At 44.0% G+C, this 17,192-nt stretch overlaps 1 protein-coding gene across 1 annotated transcript in view; it reads left to right on the forward strand.

Moving 5' to 3' along the window:
* Window positions 1-17,192, forward strand: part of ARMH3 (armadillo like helical domain containing 3) — a 156,592-nt gene that overhangs the window by 25,054 nt on the left and 114,346 nt on the right. The window contains exons 12-17 of the mRNA XM_074159007.1: window positions 339-385; window positions 1,102-1,177; window positions 5,375-5,468; window positions 10,279-10,380; window positions 15,194-15,252; window positions 16,488-16,553. Coding sequence (XP_074015108.1) covers window positions 339-385; window positions 1,102-1,177; window positions 5,375-5,468; window positions 10,279-10,380; window positions 15,194-15,252; window positions 16,488-16,553 — 444 coding nt within the window. The remainder of the gene's footprint in view (window positions 1-338; window positions 386-1,101; window positions 1,178-5,374; window positions 5,469-10,278; window positions 10,381-15,193; window positions 15,253-16,487; window positions 16,554-17,192) is intronic.

Below are 17,192 nucleotides of genomic sequence, written 5' to 3' on the forward strand. Positions count from 1 at the left end.
TACCTCTGCTGCCCTCTGACGGAGTCACAGACTAATTTAGTCTCACAGACTAATTCATTCAAGATTAATCAGGGATTCAAGATAAAGTCCTTTTTTTCATCTTTTGTGATTTGACAGGTGAAACATTGCTCAGTGACAGTAGTACAAAATAAAATGTGTTTATAGATGCTCATCCTGTTTCCCGTTTGTATATTACTAGTCTTAGAAAGTAAGTTGCACGTGTGCCTCGGATGAGAACACCTCTCCCAGGGCGCTTCCGATTTAGTTAAATCCATGTCTTCTCTCTTGTCTAACAGCTTTCACAAATTCCTCCTATGCAATACTCTTTCTTTCCATAGGTGGGCAGCATGTTCATAGCAGATGCTGATGAGAAGATCTCAGTCCAGTAAGTGCCCAGATGTTAGTTACACAATGAATGGCAGCTCGCCACACTCCGTATGATGCGCTCCGTCGTGGAGCTGTTCTAACGTAGCAAAGCAAACTAGAGAGGCGAATTCTCCTGTACCTGGTGGTACCTCACCCCTGCAAACAATGGATTCTCACTGAATTGCTTGTAATGAAGTGTATAAAAAAAAACAAACCAAACCCAAACCAAAACAACAAACCCTGTGGTTTTTCACATATGTTGGAGGTGGCAGATGGCAAGTGATGGTTCATGCAACGGGCACAAGTTGGAACACTGGAACATAGGAGGTTCCACTCAAATATGAGAAAAAACTTCTTCACAGTGCGGGTGCCAGAGCCCTGGAACAGGCTGCCCAGGGAGGGTGTGGAGTCCCCTTCTCTGAAGATTTTCAAGACCCGCCTGGATGCAGCCCTGAGTAACATGCTCTGACATGCTCTGGGCAATCCTGCTTCAGCAGGGGAGTTGGACTAGATGATCTTTATGGTCCCTTCCAACTCTACAAATTCAGTGAAATTCAGTGAAATGCGCTCTTGTCCCCAACAGAATGTTTTCTAAATCAAGGGGGCAGGTGATAAATATGAGGGTTTATGACGTTTGTAGGAATCTCTGCCTTTAAAAGAAAGGACTTTAAAGGGAAAACACTCTTTGAGCAATGAGGGAAACTAACTGTGCTTTTGTCTGTATCCTTTCCACAGAACGAATGAAGCAATCCTTCTGGCTCTCTATGAAGCTGTTCACTTAAACCGGAATTTCATCACAGTTCTGGCACAAGTGAGTTTTGGTGCATTGTTTGCCCTTTTCTTTGTAGTAGATGTCTTTGAAATTAGAGTGTCGGAAATGGAATAGGTGAAAAGATTTCTTTATTTCCACTGCATACTTGTCATAGGTGTAGATGAGCATGAAAGATCAGAAGCAGGCCAGGGCCTAGGTTTTAGGCCCTAGGTTTTATACTTTTAGGAAATGCTTCCTGCCTTGCCAGAAAATGAGTAAAGCTTTGAGGGCACAGCTCATGTTGGAATGAGCCATTTTTCCCACTGAATGGGAAGAGCTGCATGGAGTGCCTTCTGTGCCTCATTGATGCTGCCTTTAGGGGGAGGATGGGGTGAGTGGACTGGTAGGGAGAAGATTGCTGCAGCTGAGGGAAAGAGGCCAATCTGGCTCCATAGTTGGATGAATTGTCCTATCTGGGTGTGCACAGACTGCATGTTGTTATCTCTTTGGGTATCCTTCACTTGGGGACTAATCGACATGTGACGAGTGGAGAATAAGTCTGATGAGGAGAGGCTGAGGGAGCTGGGGGGGTTCAGCCTGGAGAAAAGGAGGCTGAGGGGAGACCTTCTCGCTCTCTACAACTCCCTGAAAGGAGGGTGTAGCCAGGGGGGGTCGGTCTCTGCTCCCAAGTCACAGGCGATGGGACAAGAGGAAATGGCCTCCAGTTGCGCCAGGGGAGGTTCAGATTGGAGATTAGGAACAATTTTTCCACGGAAAGGGTTATTAAGCACTGGAAACGGCTGCCCAGGGAAGTGGTTGAGGCACCATCCCTGGAGGGATTTAAAAAAAAAGGTTGGCCTAGAGCCATGGTTTGGTGACGGTTTTTATCAGAGTTAGGTTGATGGTTGGACTAGATCTGAAAGGTCCCTTCCAACCCAGACAATTCTATGACTCTATGATTTTAAGTTCAAATGCCTTTTGGTTGGGAGACTGTTGCCAGAGCATTGTACTCCTCCTTGTGCTGTTTATGATGAAGAAACAGCTATGGCAGCCTTCTGAGAAGCAGTTGGCTGCTCCATACCTCTGGATACTTTTCTAGACACTGTGTGAGTTTGCAAAGGTGATAATTGGTGGGAGACAGATAACAGGTCTGTCTGATGCAGCTGTGGCTGGCTGGAATGACAGCATGATGTGTTTAGGAAAACCTTCAGGTTTAGGCTTTTAATTTTGGTTTGTAAGTACTGCTGGTAATCTGTGAGAAAAATGACATCAACAAAACAGTTAACACCTTTCCCCATTTACTCAGAGTGCAGCCATACATCACAGGCTAGATACTTGGTGTGACCGAGGAGACCTTTGGGGACTCTTGACAGTAGTGGTGATGGAAGAGGTCTGATAGGCAGATCTACTGCCTCTGATAAAGCTTCTGTTCCACGGGCGGCTAATTTGCTGATGTTCCCTGCCTCTCTTGTCCCAAGTTATTGATTCCTACCACTTGTGAGAGATTTCTGCTCTTTCTGTTCTGTGTAATACCAACTTGGGCCTTTCTGTGGTCAAGGGATCCCTGAAGGAAGAGAGATCTTTCGCAGGGAAAAGAGTAGGGCAGGAAAAGAGTAGCTAGAGTAGAAGCTCTTAAATTAAAAATAAAAGATAAACTAGTTGTTTGTGAAAGCTGAAGCAGGGGCTGATCAGTGGATTTAATTGAAATGGAGGCTTGATGTCCTTGGGTGGATTGTCTTATCCTTCATTTAAGAGAGGGCAAGGTAGGTCATACTGTCCTTTGGGAAAACCTCGTTAAACCTGACGAATCCTCTCATATAAGCGGTGTCCATTGCTAAGGACTGCATGAATGACTGCCTGCTGCTGTGTGGGCACACAGGAAGAGCAGAGGATACAGTTGTGTTGATACCTGAACTGTTAAGGTCTTGGAGTACTTACCAGCTTGTTGGCCCTCAGTTTTTGCTGCTAGGTGGCACTATTATCTCTCAACTGATGGCTGGTGTTTGGGGAAAAGAAAGGTAAATACCATAGCAAAATCTATGGAAGCAAAGCTGTTTTATGTAAGATTTTCCATGAAAAATTGTATTTTAAAGTTTCGATCGGTACCTGTAATTATTTAAAATTGTCTTTGAATTGTAGTACATGTGTCTGTGCTTCCCATATAATACGTGCATTTATAGTCGCTCATAAAATGAGCTATTCAAAGATGATGTGGAGGATAGCCACTTGTGAGAAATCCTATGTCAAATCAGCAGTTCTGTACCCCTTTCTTTTTATTTTGAAATTGTGATGATATATTAAGGCGGGTGATACATTTATGTAAAACTTGCCCTATGAAATGGACACTTTGCTTGGCAGCCGGACTTAAAATAGCATGGCAGATTGCCTACAGCCTCACCAGCGTGGTTAGATCTGGAAGCTTACAAAGAGTAAAGTCAAAGCAGTAATTAGGCAGGCAACTATTAGCAAAGATGAAATGGGGAAAGTAACCAACTGATGGAAGCTGAGAGGATCGATAATGATAGCGTTATTTATATTATGCACTCTTTTCCTGCAGTGCCTGGGCTTTATAGTGAGACAGGAAAGTAATAAATTACCATCACCTTTGAATATGAGCAGGTGGAGGGCAGGAGTGAGGAGAATTTGCTTTTAGAAAGAGAAATAAAAGGATCTTGGAGGAAGACTTCAAATGCACACCCTTCGGCTGTTTTGGGGGGAAATAGGAAGCTATAAACAGTGTAGGCTTCTGCGTACCTTTGCCCATTCTACTCTGGGGAAGGGCATGTTACCTGTCTGCTGGGGAAAGCCACCACTTCCAGATGTATTTTTACGTTTTGTGGAGTAAAGGAATTGATGTACAATTTGTCACGGAATTGTCAGAGTTGGAAGGGACCTCTAGAGATCCTCTAGTCCAACTAGAGCAGGGTTGCCCAGAGCACATCACTCAGGGCTGCATCCAGGCGGGTCTTGAAAATCTTCAGAGAAGGGGACTCCACACCTTCCCTGGGCAGCCTGTTCCAGGGCTCTGGCACCCTCACCAGAAAGAAGTTCTTCCTCCTATTAGAATGGAACTTCCCATGTTCCAGCTTGTGCCCGTTGCCCCTCGTCCTGTCACTGGGAACCACTGAAGAGTCTGGCTCCATCCTCCTTCAACCTACCCTTTAGAGACTTGGAAGCATTAATAAGGTCTCCCCTCAGCCTTCTCTTCTCCAGGCTAAAGAGTCCCAGCTCTCTCAGCCTTTCCTCGTCAGGGAGATGCTCCAATCCCTCCATCATCTTTGTTCCCCTACGCTGGACTCTCTCCAGTAGTTCCCTGTCCCTCTTGAACTGGGGAGCCCAGAACTGGACGCAGTATTCCAGTTGTGGCCTCACCAGTGCAGAGTAGAGGGGGAGAATGACCTCCCTCGACCTACTGGCCACACTCTTCCCTGTGCAGCCCAGGATTCCATTGGTCCTCTTGGTGACAAGGGCACATTGCTGGCTCATGGATAATTTACTATCTACCAGGACCCCTAGATCCTTCTCCTCAAAACTGCTTTCCAGCAGGTCCATTCCTAACCTATATTGGTGCCTGGCATTCTTCCTCTCCAGGTGCAGGACCCTACACTTGCCCTTGTTGAACCTCATTAGGTTCTTCTTTGCCCAGCTCTCCAGCCTGTCCAGGATGGTGGCACAGCCCTCTGGAGTGTCGGCCAGCCCTCCCAGTTTGGTATCATCAACGAACTTGCTGAGGATTCACTCTCCTCATCCAGGTCATTGATGAGTATGTTGAACAAGACTGGACTGAGTATTGACCCCTGGGGGACACCGCTGGTTACAGGCCTCCAACTCGAATCTTCTCCATTAATTACAACCCTCTGAGTTCTGTCACACAGCCAGCTCTCGATCCACCTCACTTTCCTCTCATCTAGCCCACACTTCCTCAGTTTCCTGATGAGGATGTTATGGGAGACAGTGTCAAAAGCCTTGCTGAAGTCAAGAAGACCTCTGCTGCCCTCCCCTCATCCACCCAGCCAGTTATAACATCATAGAAGGCTATCAGATTGGTCAAGCATGATTTAACTGTTAGATGTCAAAGGTCAGGAAGCGTAACCTTGCTTTTTAGAAGAGAGGCTGAAGTTTCTTGAGACTTCATTAGTCACGTCTATCGTGCGAGAGTGTGGAACAGTGCAAGCAGCAGTCTGTAGTGCTCTGTGTGACTAGTGCCTCGGGAAGCTACTGACCCCTGTATGTCTGGGCGTTTGTGTTTTCTGCTAGAGCCATCCTGAAATGGGGCTGATGACAACACCAACAAGCCCAATTCCAACGACACCTGTCACTCCACTTGGAACCACCCCGCCTTCTTCAGATGGTAAGAAATTTAATGACCTCCTGGGGAAAAACAATTAAAAACTGTAAAATAGCTAGCAAAGCATTTTGTCAAGATGGCAACTAATGAGGTCTGTCTGGAGCAGATGTAACCTGGTGGTCTCTTCCTGGAGTAATTTGCCTTAATAAAACCGAGCAAGATTCTTTGATTCAGATTTATTTGTTTTGCCTTGTGTATTGCTCAGTGAAATTATGCTGATATTCCTTCTGAAAACAGTCCCAGTATCTGCATGTAGATACACCCAGCCCATTAGTTATTCTATGTAGGCTTTTACTTATGAATATTTCTAGTGTCAGGTTCTTTGCCTGGGATTATTTGTTATTGGAACAGATTTACAGAGAATCTCAGTGGATTTCTGCTTGTCATTAGTGTACTTGTTCCCAGCTTTGAATTAATTGGGATTTGAATCCAGCCTGGGTGTGGAGGTATTCCTCCCTCTTGTTGCCTTTTCTCTGACAGGCTTTGTAAATCGCTGCTTGCCCTGGGATCTTTCTTCTATGTGAGATGTTACATGTCCACATAAATAGCTCTGAAATCATCTAAAATAAGACCCTTTTTGTTTAAGGTATAGATATGGCCTAGTTTAAGAGAAGAAATTAAATGGCTGTTGTCATACTTTAATGGCACCCTCTACATCTGAAGAAAGTGTTTAATGAAGGAACAGAGTTTGAATAGAGAGCACAGTTTGGAAATATTTCTGGGGAAAAGCAGCCTGGGTTACTCAGTTATAGAAGCTATTCAGATCATTTGATATCCTAGTTAAGGATCATCCTCCTTGTGGATGAATTCTATCTGGTTACCATGGATATCAAAAGCTTCAGTTAAAAAGCCCACTACGTCTCGAGTCTTCCTGTGCCTATAACATAAAATGTAGAGGGATGGGCATTTTGTGGGCTTCTGTTCAACGTGTTCATTGCAAATGTAACCGCCCACACACCATATTATACAACTGATGGAATTTATGCTTACCTACATCTAAAGCTTGCTTGCACTGTCTCTTTTTTTTTTTTTTTTTATAATTTACCAACAAGCAAAAGCAAAACATAAAACTCCATCCTGCTTTCAAGCCAAGGCAGTTATCTTGTGAAGCTTGAGGCTTCTTCCTGCTTTTAAGGTTACTAAGTTTAAGGAGAGGAACTGATCTTAATGTGCAGTAATTACATTGGGAAGCATTCTTTATTTCTATTTGCTGTCACCTTGCTGAGCCCTACTCTCAGTGATAATTTCTTTTTTTGAGGACCTCCGCTTGGTCTAGTTTGGTGCTTTTAGTATTGCTGGTATTTTAAAGGTATGTCAGAATTTTCCTCATTTTCTACTGGCTTGCAGCTCAGCTGTAAAATTTCCCTATGGCTGAAAGTTAGCAAGAGGCTTTTTGGCTTTGGAATGAAAAAATTGCTTTCTTCTTTTTCCTGCTTTTAAAAAAAATGTGCAGTTGGGCTATTTTCAAATTACAGCAACATGTAGAAATCCATCTATGGGTTTCAGGCGCTTTTTTTTATGCTGACTGGGATTAAAAATGCGTTCATATTCTGGTTTGAAATTTCTCTGGCTGTTAGCCTATAGTGTGAATTAAGACCTTTTAAAGTTTCAAACTGTGTGTTAAATAAATCAAGGTCTGTAGCATGAACCAGGATAAGCAGTGATGTGTTCTTCAGAGTGATTTCTTCTTTTTTTTTAAAAAAAATGAGACTTTTGCTAGAAACTGTTGATCCATAATATGTAAATCAAGGGTGCCTGTCACCATAGTTATCTAAATGTCAGTTTGCTTACTGTTGTTAAATATTCATTCACTGCGTTCATTGTAACAGCTCCAGACGGACCCACTGGGGATATAAATACATTTTTCAGACTTTTAGCTAAATCTTTGAGCTATTCATAATATTGGGGGTGAAAAAGCTTCCAGTCTCATTGCATAGACTTTGCCAACAGACTGGGCACGTTAGCAGCGTGTCAGGAGCCCCCGAGCTTCAAGATTGAATGGACTAAAACAGCTCACGCTTGGGGACGTGCAGCCTTTAGAAGCTGAAAACCCCATTATCATTTCTTTGATGCGATTCGAACAGCGAGATTACATTGATCTATTTGGCCTGTTGTTTCCAAGGGCTACAATTTTGTATTTAAGGCGAAGGTATAATCCTGAGCTCCATGAGAACCTCTGCTGTGCTCTGGGCCGTTCAGTGCTCGGTTTAAAGAATCTTGCATTTTACTGTTGGCTCTTCTCCTTCACCCTTCTGTGCCTGTGCTCGCCCCAGTTCCAGGGGTAAGCCTTACTTGCCTCATTACAGGGTTATGAGATGTTAAGCTTGAATTTTGAAAGGTGATGTTTGTTAAAGCAGATTTTCCTCTGAACCAAACTACAGTTGCCTTCAGGATCAAGTCACTCCCCCTCAGAGCTCCAAACCTAGCCAGCCAGAAATCAGGTGTGAGTAATTCCTCGCTACTTGCAAGATCCAATCTCATCATAAACACCTTTTCCTTTCCTCAAGAGCTAGAAAAGCCTTGAGCATTCCTGAGGATAGATGGAAAAGAGACAATATAGCTCTTAAGATGTGTGTCCTAGTGGTCTGCAGATCTGTTTCCAGTACAAAGAGAGCCCAATCTTAAGCTATCTTTATAGCTCGAGAAGAAAGAGAGCCTTCTGGCAATCGCAATTCAAGCCACCTGTGACCTCCTGCATGTGGAAACCTGTGAGTCTGAGCTCTCAGGCAGCCAGGACAGTAGTGTTATTGTCATGTCAGGCCAGGCATGCAGGGCTGAAAAAGATCCCCTCGATTCCTTGAATCTAGTGCCTTGTGCTTGCAGGCACGTCATCATAGAATCCCTTCAATTTATCAAACTCTGTCTTAATTTATTAAATTTTTTTTTTCCTAATAATTCCTTTTGGGAGGCAGTTTCAGCATCCTGTTCCTTGGTTGGAAATCTTCAACTTTCCAACCTTCATTTCTTGTCAGTTTACACCCATTTATGATGATGTTAACCTTACTTTGGAACACAGACAGCTCTTTGATATGTCGGGTTACTCGCCTCTTCATTTTGCTGTCTCATAAGAAGGGCACTCTCTTCCTCTGATCAACTTTCTAGGCTTTCTCTAAACTTGTTCAAGTAGGAGTTCATCCTCTTTGAACTTGGGGTGAGGCTAATTGTGCGGTGTTTGAGACAAGGTCACCCCAAGGTAACCTTGTGCAGGGCGTTACTGTGTTCCTGTCTCTGCTGGTAGGGCGTTTCTGGATATGTTGTAGGACCGCGCTCTTCAGTGCTTTGTGTTCGTACCTCGTCATATCATGATCTGGTATTGTACCGTGGTATCACAGTGTTTCATTTCCAGCTGAGGAGCTCGCAGCTTGCTGTGGAAATAAATCCCTGAATTCCTGACCTTATGGCTTGCGTTGTTGAATTTCACTTTGGTTTTATTATCCGGTCCTTGTTTTTGTCCTGTTCTTTGTGCCCAGTCTGATATTTCTCTGTGTTTACGTATCCCAACTCTCTGCCATTAGTTAATTCATAAGCAAGCAACTGTTTCTTGTGCCCAGGTCACTTACTGAAAAGAAAACTGTTTGCTAAACTGACAACTAAGGAATTCAGGTAGTAACTTCTTCCCAGACTAATAATTCCTCCATTTGCCAAATCTTTGCTATACTTTGAATTTCTGTATTGATTCCCACCTATGTTAATTTTTCACACAGAACTGTATTAAATGCTTTATTGAAGCCCTCCTAGACTAGATCCATCTGTTCTGTTTTGTCTGAGCTAATTTATCATAGATGATATCAGGCTTATCTGGCAGGATCTGCAGGTAAACGCATGCTGTGTTTTTCCCACTTCTCTTTCCCCCCTTTCAATATTTCTCGTAAAGCCTTTCTGAATGGGAAGGCTGAGAGTGGTCCTTGCGGATGGTCGTCAGTAAAAACGTGGGTCGGTCACATGGTAGAGGTTTGACAGCTCATAAACCCAGTGCTTCAGATGGTACATGGGGAGTGAGGCAGGAGGGATGTTGTGCAATTAGGTGTGTAATTGAGATAGCTTCTTGTAAAGTCTAAGGCAGATGATGTCCGGTGTTAAGTTGTTAAAAGTACAGCTGGTGGTAAAAAGGAGTGTATCCGAGAGTGTATCCGAGAGAAATGCCAGTGAACTGCTGTTCTGCTGCAGGTATGGAAAGCACATTTCTGCTCCCTGCTGCGTTGTGATTTCTCTAGCACAAGCTATGATTGCTTCTGCTTCTTGATTTTTATAAAGCTGCTCTTTCTACCTCTCTTTTCTACCATTGTGATCAAGCAATAATTGTTACGTTACTGTCTCGTGTGTTGCTTCTGCAAGAGAGGCTGTTGTTGGGAGGGAAGAATGGAATTGATGTGGACCTTTTGGAACTGAAATGCCAAAATTGCTGAAACTGAGAAGGGTGTTTGCTGGGCGTGTTTCTTTCCAAACAGAGGATGATGTGAATGTTAGCTGTGTTGGTTGCAAGAATTAATTGAATATCGGTGAGAATATCTTGAGCTCCCTAGGCAGAGAATGTTGATGAGTGTTAAAACAGCAGGCTGAGAGCCCTTGAAGGGGAAAAAGGACAAAGAGTATCACTTTGCTGGGTACTTAGAGCAGGAGGAATGGTCTCTGTGGGATCGATACCAATCTCCAAAACAAAATCTTTGCTGGGTGGTCATGAGGGAGGAGGGGGTTAGGTGACCCTGCAACCAGGCTGTTCTTATCCCAGATCTGTGAATCTGTGACTTGGTTCTCTGTATAGTTCTCTCTTGTATTGGTGGAGGGTAAACGTGTCTTATCTGCTTTGTTCCAGTTATAAGCTCTGCAGAGCTGCCTTTGGATGCTGATGTACAAACTAGCAACCTGCTGATAACCTTCTTGAAGTACAGCTCGATTGTGATGCAGGACACAAAAGGTAAATAAATTCTATTGATGCAGCTGTGGATGCAGCAAGCAGTGCTTCTTGAAGTCGGGAGGGCATAAGAACATGTCTAGTGACTCCAAAAATAGAAGTTAACTGATGTCCCTTTAGAGGACTGAAGATTCCACCTTTTGAGAAAATGAAATGATTTCTTATTGCAAGATAAGAGTTGTGAGACTAGGAGAGACCTGATGCTGGCAGAAGAGAAGTCAAATATGGAAAGAATGTAATAATAATAATAGTACTTAATAACCAAGCCTTTCCCTGTGTGTGACCATATCTGATTCCCAACTGTCTGTCAGAGACGGGAGGTCATGTCCCAGAGAAATGTATTTTAAGAACATTTAGAAGCTGACAGAAGAGGCAAAGCTCAGCGTTAGGAAGAAATATTTCCTTTGGTACTTGCTGGTTAAACAGGCAGCTCTTTAATTATAAAGAGGACAGCAGTAACTTACACTATACTGGCAGTAATTTGCTTGAGAAGATATATTTCCGTAGTGTGCTTTTTGTTTCTCCTGCTGGTTTCGTGGGGGTTAATTTCAGCTTGCTGGAGTTGAAATATTGCTTCATCTCCTGCTCAAGGTACCCAAGGGTGCTGTTTTGCCCACTGGTTGTTCGGGCAGGGCTTTAGTGTGAACATAACAAGTGATCTTTGTACTGTTATTTCAGCCTGTTACCGACTTTTTGCTGCTAAGTTAGATACAAAAACTGAACAAAAATAGGAAGATAGCTGCAGAGCTATGATACGTTGATTATTGACCTTCATGAATGCTTGGCGCTGAATAAGAGAGCAGGCAGGAGAGTTTCCTTGTACTTACTAGCTTGCAGTGAAATTGAACCTGCCTGTCTTGTTCTTATTCGGTATGCAAGCTAGTTGAGGAAAAAGTGAATAATTGAAATTAGGACCAAAAGGGACTTCATGAAAATATCTAGTGCACCCTTGAAAACCGAGGCAGTATAATGTTTACCTGTATCTTTTCTCAGAGATGTTGCTAACAGCTTGAATGAAGGCACTCTGATAGTGGAGCATCATTTTTAGACTATCCATGCCTGTGTTTAACTGCCCTTATTGTTAGAAAGCTTCACATGCTTCCTAAAGTCTTTGTTGTGATTTAAATGAATTACTAGTTATCTTCTCCAAGATAGATATTGAGAATGGATTATTTCTTTCTTCTTTGTGTCAGCCCTTCTGTATTTGAAGTCTACTTTCATGTTTTCTCTTGCTTTTGTCTTTAAGCTAAACCACATCAGTCTTTGCTCAGTCATTTCTTATAAATTGCACACGTGAGGAGGTCTTACCAGCTCTCTAACCAGTCCCGTTTGCTTTTCTCAGGGTCTCTCTTGCTGATCCAAGTCTCTGACGGAGCAATTTTATGTTTTTCAAATTAACTTCCGCACTTATTAGTCACTGTAGTATGGGAAGCCTGCACAGGGCCTCGGGAACTGCCGAACTGGATTAGTTTCAAACGGAGTGAAATATGATAGAGGGGATTCCTTACTAAACAAGTCAGTGAGAGATGAGTTTATTCTGGCATGAGACAGGAGTTGATGTGTCTTTCTTGACTTTGGTTCTAACTTGTATAACATTTGAAATTTGTGTGGCTGATAGACTTCATCTCCTTGCTGCCATGGTAGTATGTGGCAATGGCTCCACTGACTGATGGTTTGAGTGGGCCTTCCAAACCAGTGCCTATTAATTCTAGTGGGTATATTCCTGTCCTTAGATTTTAATGACAGATGGGACCCTGCCTAACTCTTTTTCTTCTTGTGTAAGACCAAGCATGTGACACCAATAGAGCAACAAGAGAAGGAGTAACTCTAATGGACTCCATGTGGGAGACAGGTGGGAACACTGAGAGGGGAGGCTGGTTTGTTCCCCATCTGGGACCGGACACTTGTTTTGGTCCTGTCCCAGAGAGCATAATTTAATAGATTGCGTTTGCTAGATCCCCCTCTTGTTTTCTCTCTTGTGTCAGTCAGAAGCAGCTGCCGCGGGAGAAACAAAAACTCTGCACCACTTTATCCCATGTATAAAATAGGGTTCATGCTGATACCTCAGTAAGTTCGCAGACGACACCAAGCTGGGTGGCAGTGTTGATCTGCTGGAGGGTAGAGAGGCTCTGCAGAGAGATCTCGACAGGCTGGATCGATGGGCCGAGACCAACGGGATGAGGTTTAACAAGGCCAAGTGCCAGGTCCTGCACTTGGGTCACAACAACCCCCTGCAGCGCTACAGGCTGGGGGCAGAGTGGCTGGAGAGCTGCCTGGCAGAAAAGGACCTGCGGGTGTTTGTCGACTGTCGGCTGAACATGAGCCGGCAGTGTGCCCAGGTGGCTAAGAAGGCCAACAGCATCCTGGCCTGTATCAAGAACAGTGTGGCAAGTAGGGACCGAGAGGTGATCGTCCCCCTGTACTCGGCACTGGTGAGACCCCACCTCGAGTACTGTGTCCAGTTTTGGGCCCCCTACCACAAGAGGGACATTGAGGTGCTGGAGCGGGTCCAGAGAAGGGCAACGAAGCTGGTGAGGGGTCTGGAGCACAAGTCTTACGAGGAGAGGCTGAGGGAGCTGGGGTTGTTCAGTCTGGGGAAGAGGAGACTGAGGGGAGACCTTATTGTTCTGTACAAGTACCTGAAAGGAGGCTGTAGAGAGATGGGGGTCGGTCTCTTCTCCCAAGTCACAGATGATAGGACAAGGGGTAATGGCTTCAAGTTGCGCCAGGGGAAGTTCAGGTTGGATATTAGGAAACATTTCTTTACTGAAAGGGTTATCAGGCATTGGAATGGGCTGCCCAGGGAGATGGTGGAGTCACCATCCCTGGAGGTATTTAAGAAACGTGTAGACATGGTTCTTCAGGGCATGCTCTAGTGTCCAAGATTACTGGTTTGTGGTGGGGTGCTGTGTGGGTGGGTGATGGTTTTTGGTTTGGTGGTTGTTGTTGTGTGTTCAGGTGGTGGGTGGTGGTTTTGTTTGTGGTGTTTTTTTTTTTTTTTTTTTTTTTTTTTTTTTTTTTTACTGTTGGTTGGACTCGATGATCTCTGAGGTCCCTTCCAACCACTACGATTCTGATTCTGATACACCTCCCTGTAGGTCGTGGTCTGTTTTGTTCCTTAAATGAAGGATGCTGGGAGAGTGCAAAGTGTCTGTGTGAGTAACTGCCTGCCTAGCTGCCCCGTAACTGCTGGAAATGGCGTGATGTTCACAACACATTGGCTGAAAGCAGAGTATTTGGTGTGAAACGGGAGCCTCTACAGCACGCTCCCCAGAGAGGGAAGTGGTAGCAGCACCTACAAAAATACACCGGGAGGCCTTACAATAGGAAAATAACAAGGCTCCAGTGTATCAGAGCTCTTAGAAGCCACTTCTGCTTTGCTTGAGTAGAAAACTTCTCGCTTAAACATTTCAGCTGAGGTAAGGAGACATAAAAGAGACTTTTAACTCTCCCATTCCAAAATTCCTCTTCATCTTAGTTAGCGCAGCAAGATGATATCAGCACACTTCAGGGCACATCTTGTTAGCAAATATCTGTCCCTCAGCAGCACAGAAAAAACAAAAGAGGCATCAAATTAGACAGAACAGCTAGCTAAGCCCATTCTCTCTATTGTTGTAGATTACCGCATACACACTAAGTAGCCAAGTGTTTGTAAAAGTGATCTGCAAAGATGCAAGGAGTTTGTCTGATGCCGTCTTCTCATTTTGATGAAAGTGGTCTGACTGTTTCAAATTTCCTTCTCCTCCAAGTGTGACTCTAAGGCAGGTGCCTGGGATGGCATGTGTAGTAGTCTTCTGCATTAGAGAAGCTGTTGGAGGGCTCAGGAATGTGCAGTTTTAAGCATCCTCAGAATTTAGTTAGAGGTATGTCACTGTGGTTGTTTTTTGGTTTGTTTGGTTTTTTGTGGGTTTGGTGGTGTGTAGTGTGAATGGTTTGTTTTTTAGAACATAGATTTTTAAAATGAGCTTGACTGGACGATGCCTTGAACAACCTGATTTTATCTGGCCCTGCTTTGAGCAAGGATTGGACCAGAGGTTTCTTTCATCCTAAGTTACTCTATCACTGTGTGTTAAAATTGAGAGAGAAGACGTTTAAATAATCCAAATAAAAATTGCGTACTTCTGCCTTAGTCCCTCTCTATTTGTGAGTCTTTCAACCCTCCAGTTGTCACTCAGGGCAAAAGCTGCTTGAAGTTGTAAGATGAATAACAGGTTGTGGCACACGACTGGGGTGGAAGCCCTTCTTTTGTGGCTTTGCGCAGAGCAAAGTAGGTCTTGTCTCTCAGTATTGGGGTTAAAACTTAGGACTTTGAGCGTAATGTCGGGAGTCATTCTGCTGCATCGTGTCATGCCTCTACCAAAGCTTTGCTGCTTGTTTCATAACCTACAGCAAAGGTGATCTTTTTCTTTCCATCTTGTCTAAGAGAGGCAAAAGTGCATCTCTGCGGTAACAGAAAGACAGGGACTGACCCAGTATTTATATAAATATATATATATATATCTATATACTGACCCCAGTAGACTATCTGGGGAAGTGAAACAGAAGCTCCACTGATAGTTGCAGTGCTGTTAGAGGTTCAAATCACAAACCTGGCTGTTGGTGCAGACTGGTGACAAATTGGTGGGATTTAGTGGTCAGGCTGGAGGGTGCGTGCTTAATGAGAACAGCGAGACTACAGGCTATCATGGAGGAAGTAGGAGTTTGAAGAATAATCTCCAAGGCTGGGCTTTTCTCTTTCAATGATAGCAACCTCACTCTTCAGCATTGCGAGGCTTGTGTGGCTCATGGAAAACTTGATTTTTTTTCTTCTTTGCAGATGAGCACCGGCTACACAGTGGCAAGCTGTGTTTGATTATCCTGACTTGCATAGCAGAGGTAGGTTTCTTGTGCGACACTGTTCAGCAGATGGTGTGTTACAGGACTCTATCTGCATGCACATCCCCTGCCTCCTACTGAGGAGGAGCTGAAGATCCACAGTGGTACTGAGGAGAAGACCTCAGGCATTTAACGTTTGGCTAATAAACCTGATGCAGTACCATTAAAACTGACTTGAAAATTGGGTTATCTTGTTTGGGTTAGCCAGCTCAAAGGGAATGAAGAGAGAAAAGAGTGGACCTAAGCCTTTTCTCTCTTAGGTGTTGAGTGACCTTGCGGTGTTGCTTTTAGATGAGTAATGTGCTAATGGCTTTCAGCTCTGTGCTGTTCACGGTAAACGTGAGCGATGCCATACCCCTTCTGCCTAAGAAGGATATGACTCTGAAAGCAAACCGCGTGGTTGTAGGTCTCTCCAAGCAAGACAAGTAGGAAATCTGGTAGCAGGGTGAGAAAGCAGCGTCACAGAGCTAAGTCAGCAGTCCTGGCTCAATGTGGTCCTGTCTCATGGGAATTATGTCCTAATGGCTTGATTGATGTCCTGAACGGTGATTGAGTTTGCATGGCATTTGCATTTTGCTTGCTTGCAAGTAAAGACCTTTCATTCTTAACAAAGAATAAAAAGCAGTGATGTTGATAGCCAGTGTAAGGATTCTGAAGTAATATTTCTTCAGGGTGCAGCCTGGAAGCTAATCATCTGCATTTCGAATATTTATAATTAAATGTCTTTGGCACTTGAGTTCTTCAGGTGGATGCATAAATAACACAAGATAAGAAATTGTGTTTCCACATAGCAAAGGCATGTTTTGGCTCTGATATTAAATGGAGGGCTATTTATTATCCAACCTGGCTGTGTGTTATCTAGAGGAATGACTTTGATTTAGAGCTGGTCTCGGAATGAGCTTTGGCTGAGGCATGGGACAGCTGATAAACCCACCTGCAGTTACTGCAGTAACTTCTGGCATGATGGGTCTATCAAAACGCCAACATAAACCTTTGCCCACACAGTCACAGGAATTTGTGAATTGGGAAGTGGAATTGGAATCAGCGGGGATTTACTTTTGTGTGACTGGAGACATGGGTGGGGGCAAGAGGAGGTGACAGGTGCCTTTTATACCCTTACAGCTGTATTGTTGGGGGTTTTACACTGAAACACATGTGATTTGAGGGGCAAGTGGAAGGTGATGGGCCCTTTATTGGCGATTCATATCTCCTCCCTTTTCTTGCTCTTTTCATAGGATCAGTATGCTAACGCTTTTCTCCATGATGACAACATGAATTTTCGAGTAAACCTACACAGGATGGTGAGTCTTTTCCTCCAGATGGTCCTTTTTTCTCTTTGGGATGAGAATACAGAGGATTTGAGTCCCTGTATGTTGAAAACTGTGTCACAGACATCTAACCTAGATTGCTAAGGCATGTAGAAATACTGTGAGAAATGCAGTAGTTGGGGAATGATTTTGAAATAGCTCTCAGAATGTCTCACTCTTTCAAAGAACAAAGAGCTGGTTGCTCTGTTGGTTAATTCAGAGGCCTGTGTAGCTGGGGAGGGGCTGTGTATTATGTGGTCTCTGAGGAAATCAGTGGCAGAGAGAACATTCTGTCTTAATCTTCAGCAAGCATTACCCCTCTTGATGTATTAATAGCCAGCTGGAGTTACACTGAGTGCTCTAATTTGGCTTGTGCTTCATCCTGGGTGGGGTGACTCTTCAAGAAGGAAAGTATTTTTTCCAGAGCTTTTTCCTGTAAGTGTCTGTGGAGGAAGTGTCCTTGCCTGGCTCATGGAGCTCTGTAGGTACAAGTAACTTGAATGGTCATCCTAACGATGCATTCTCTCTTTGTGATACTGGCAAGTTCCACCTCATCTGACAGTGCAGCAGCACTTCAAAGTGTCACTAGCCCAGGACAGAAGGAAACACCTTATTTTATAGCGAGCATCCTGC

The sequence above is a fragment of the Numenius arquata genome, chromosome 15 (genome assembly GCF_964106895.1).
Source record: "Numenius arquata chromosome 15, bNumArq3.hap1.1, whole genome shotgun sequence".
NCBI lineage: Eukaryota > Metazoa > Chordata > Aves > Charadriiformes > Scolopacidae > Numenius > Numenius arquata.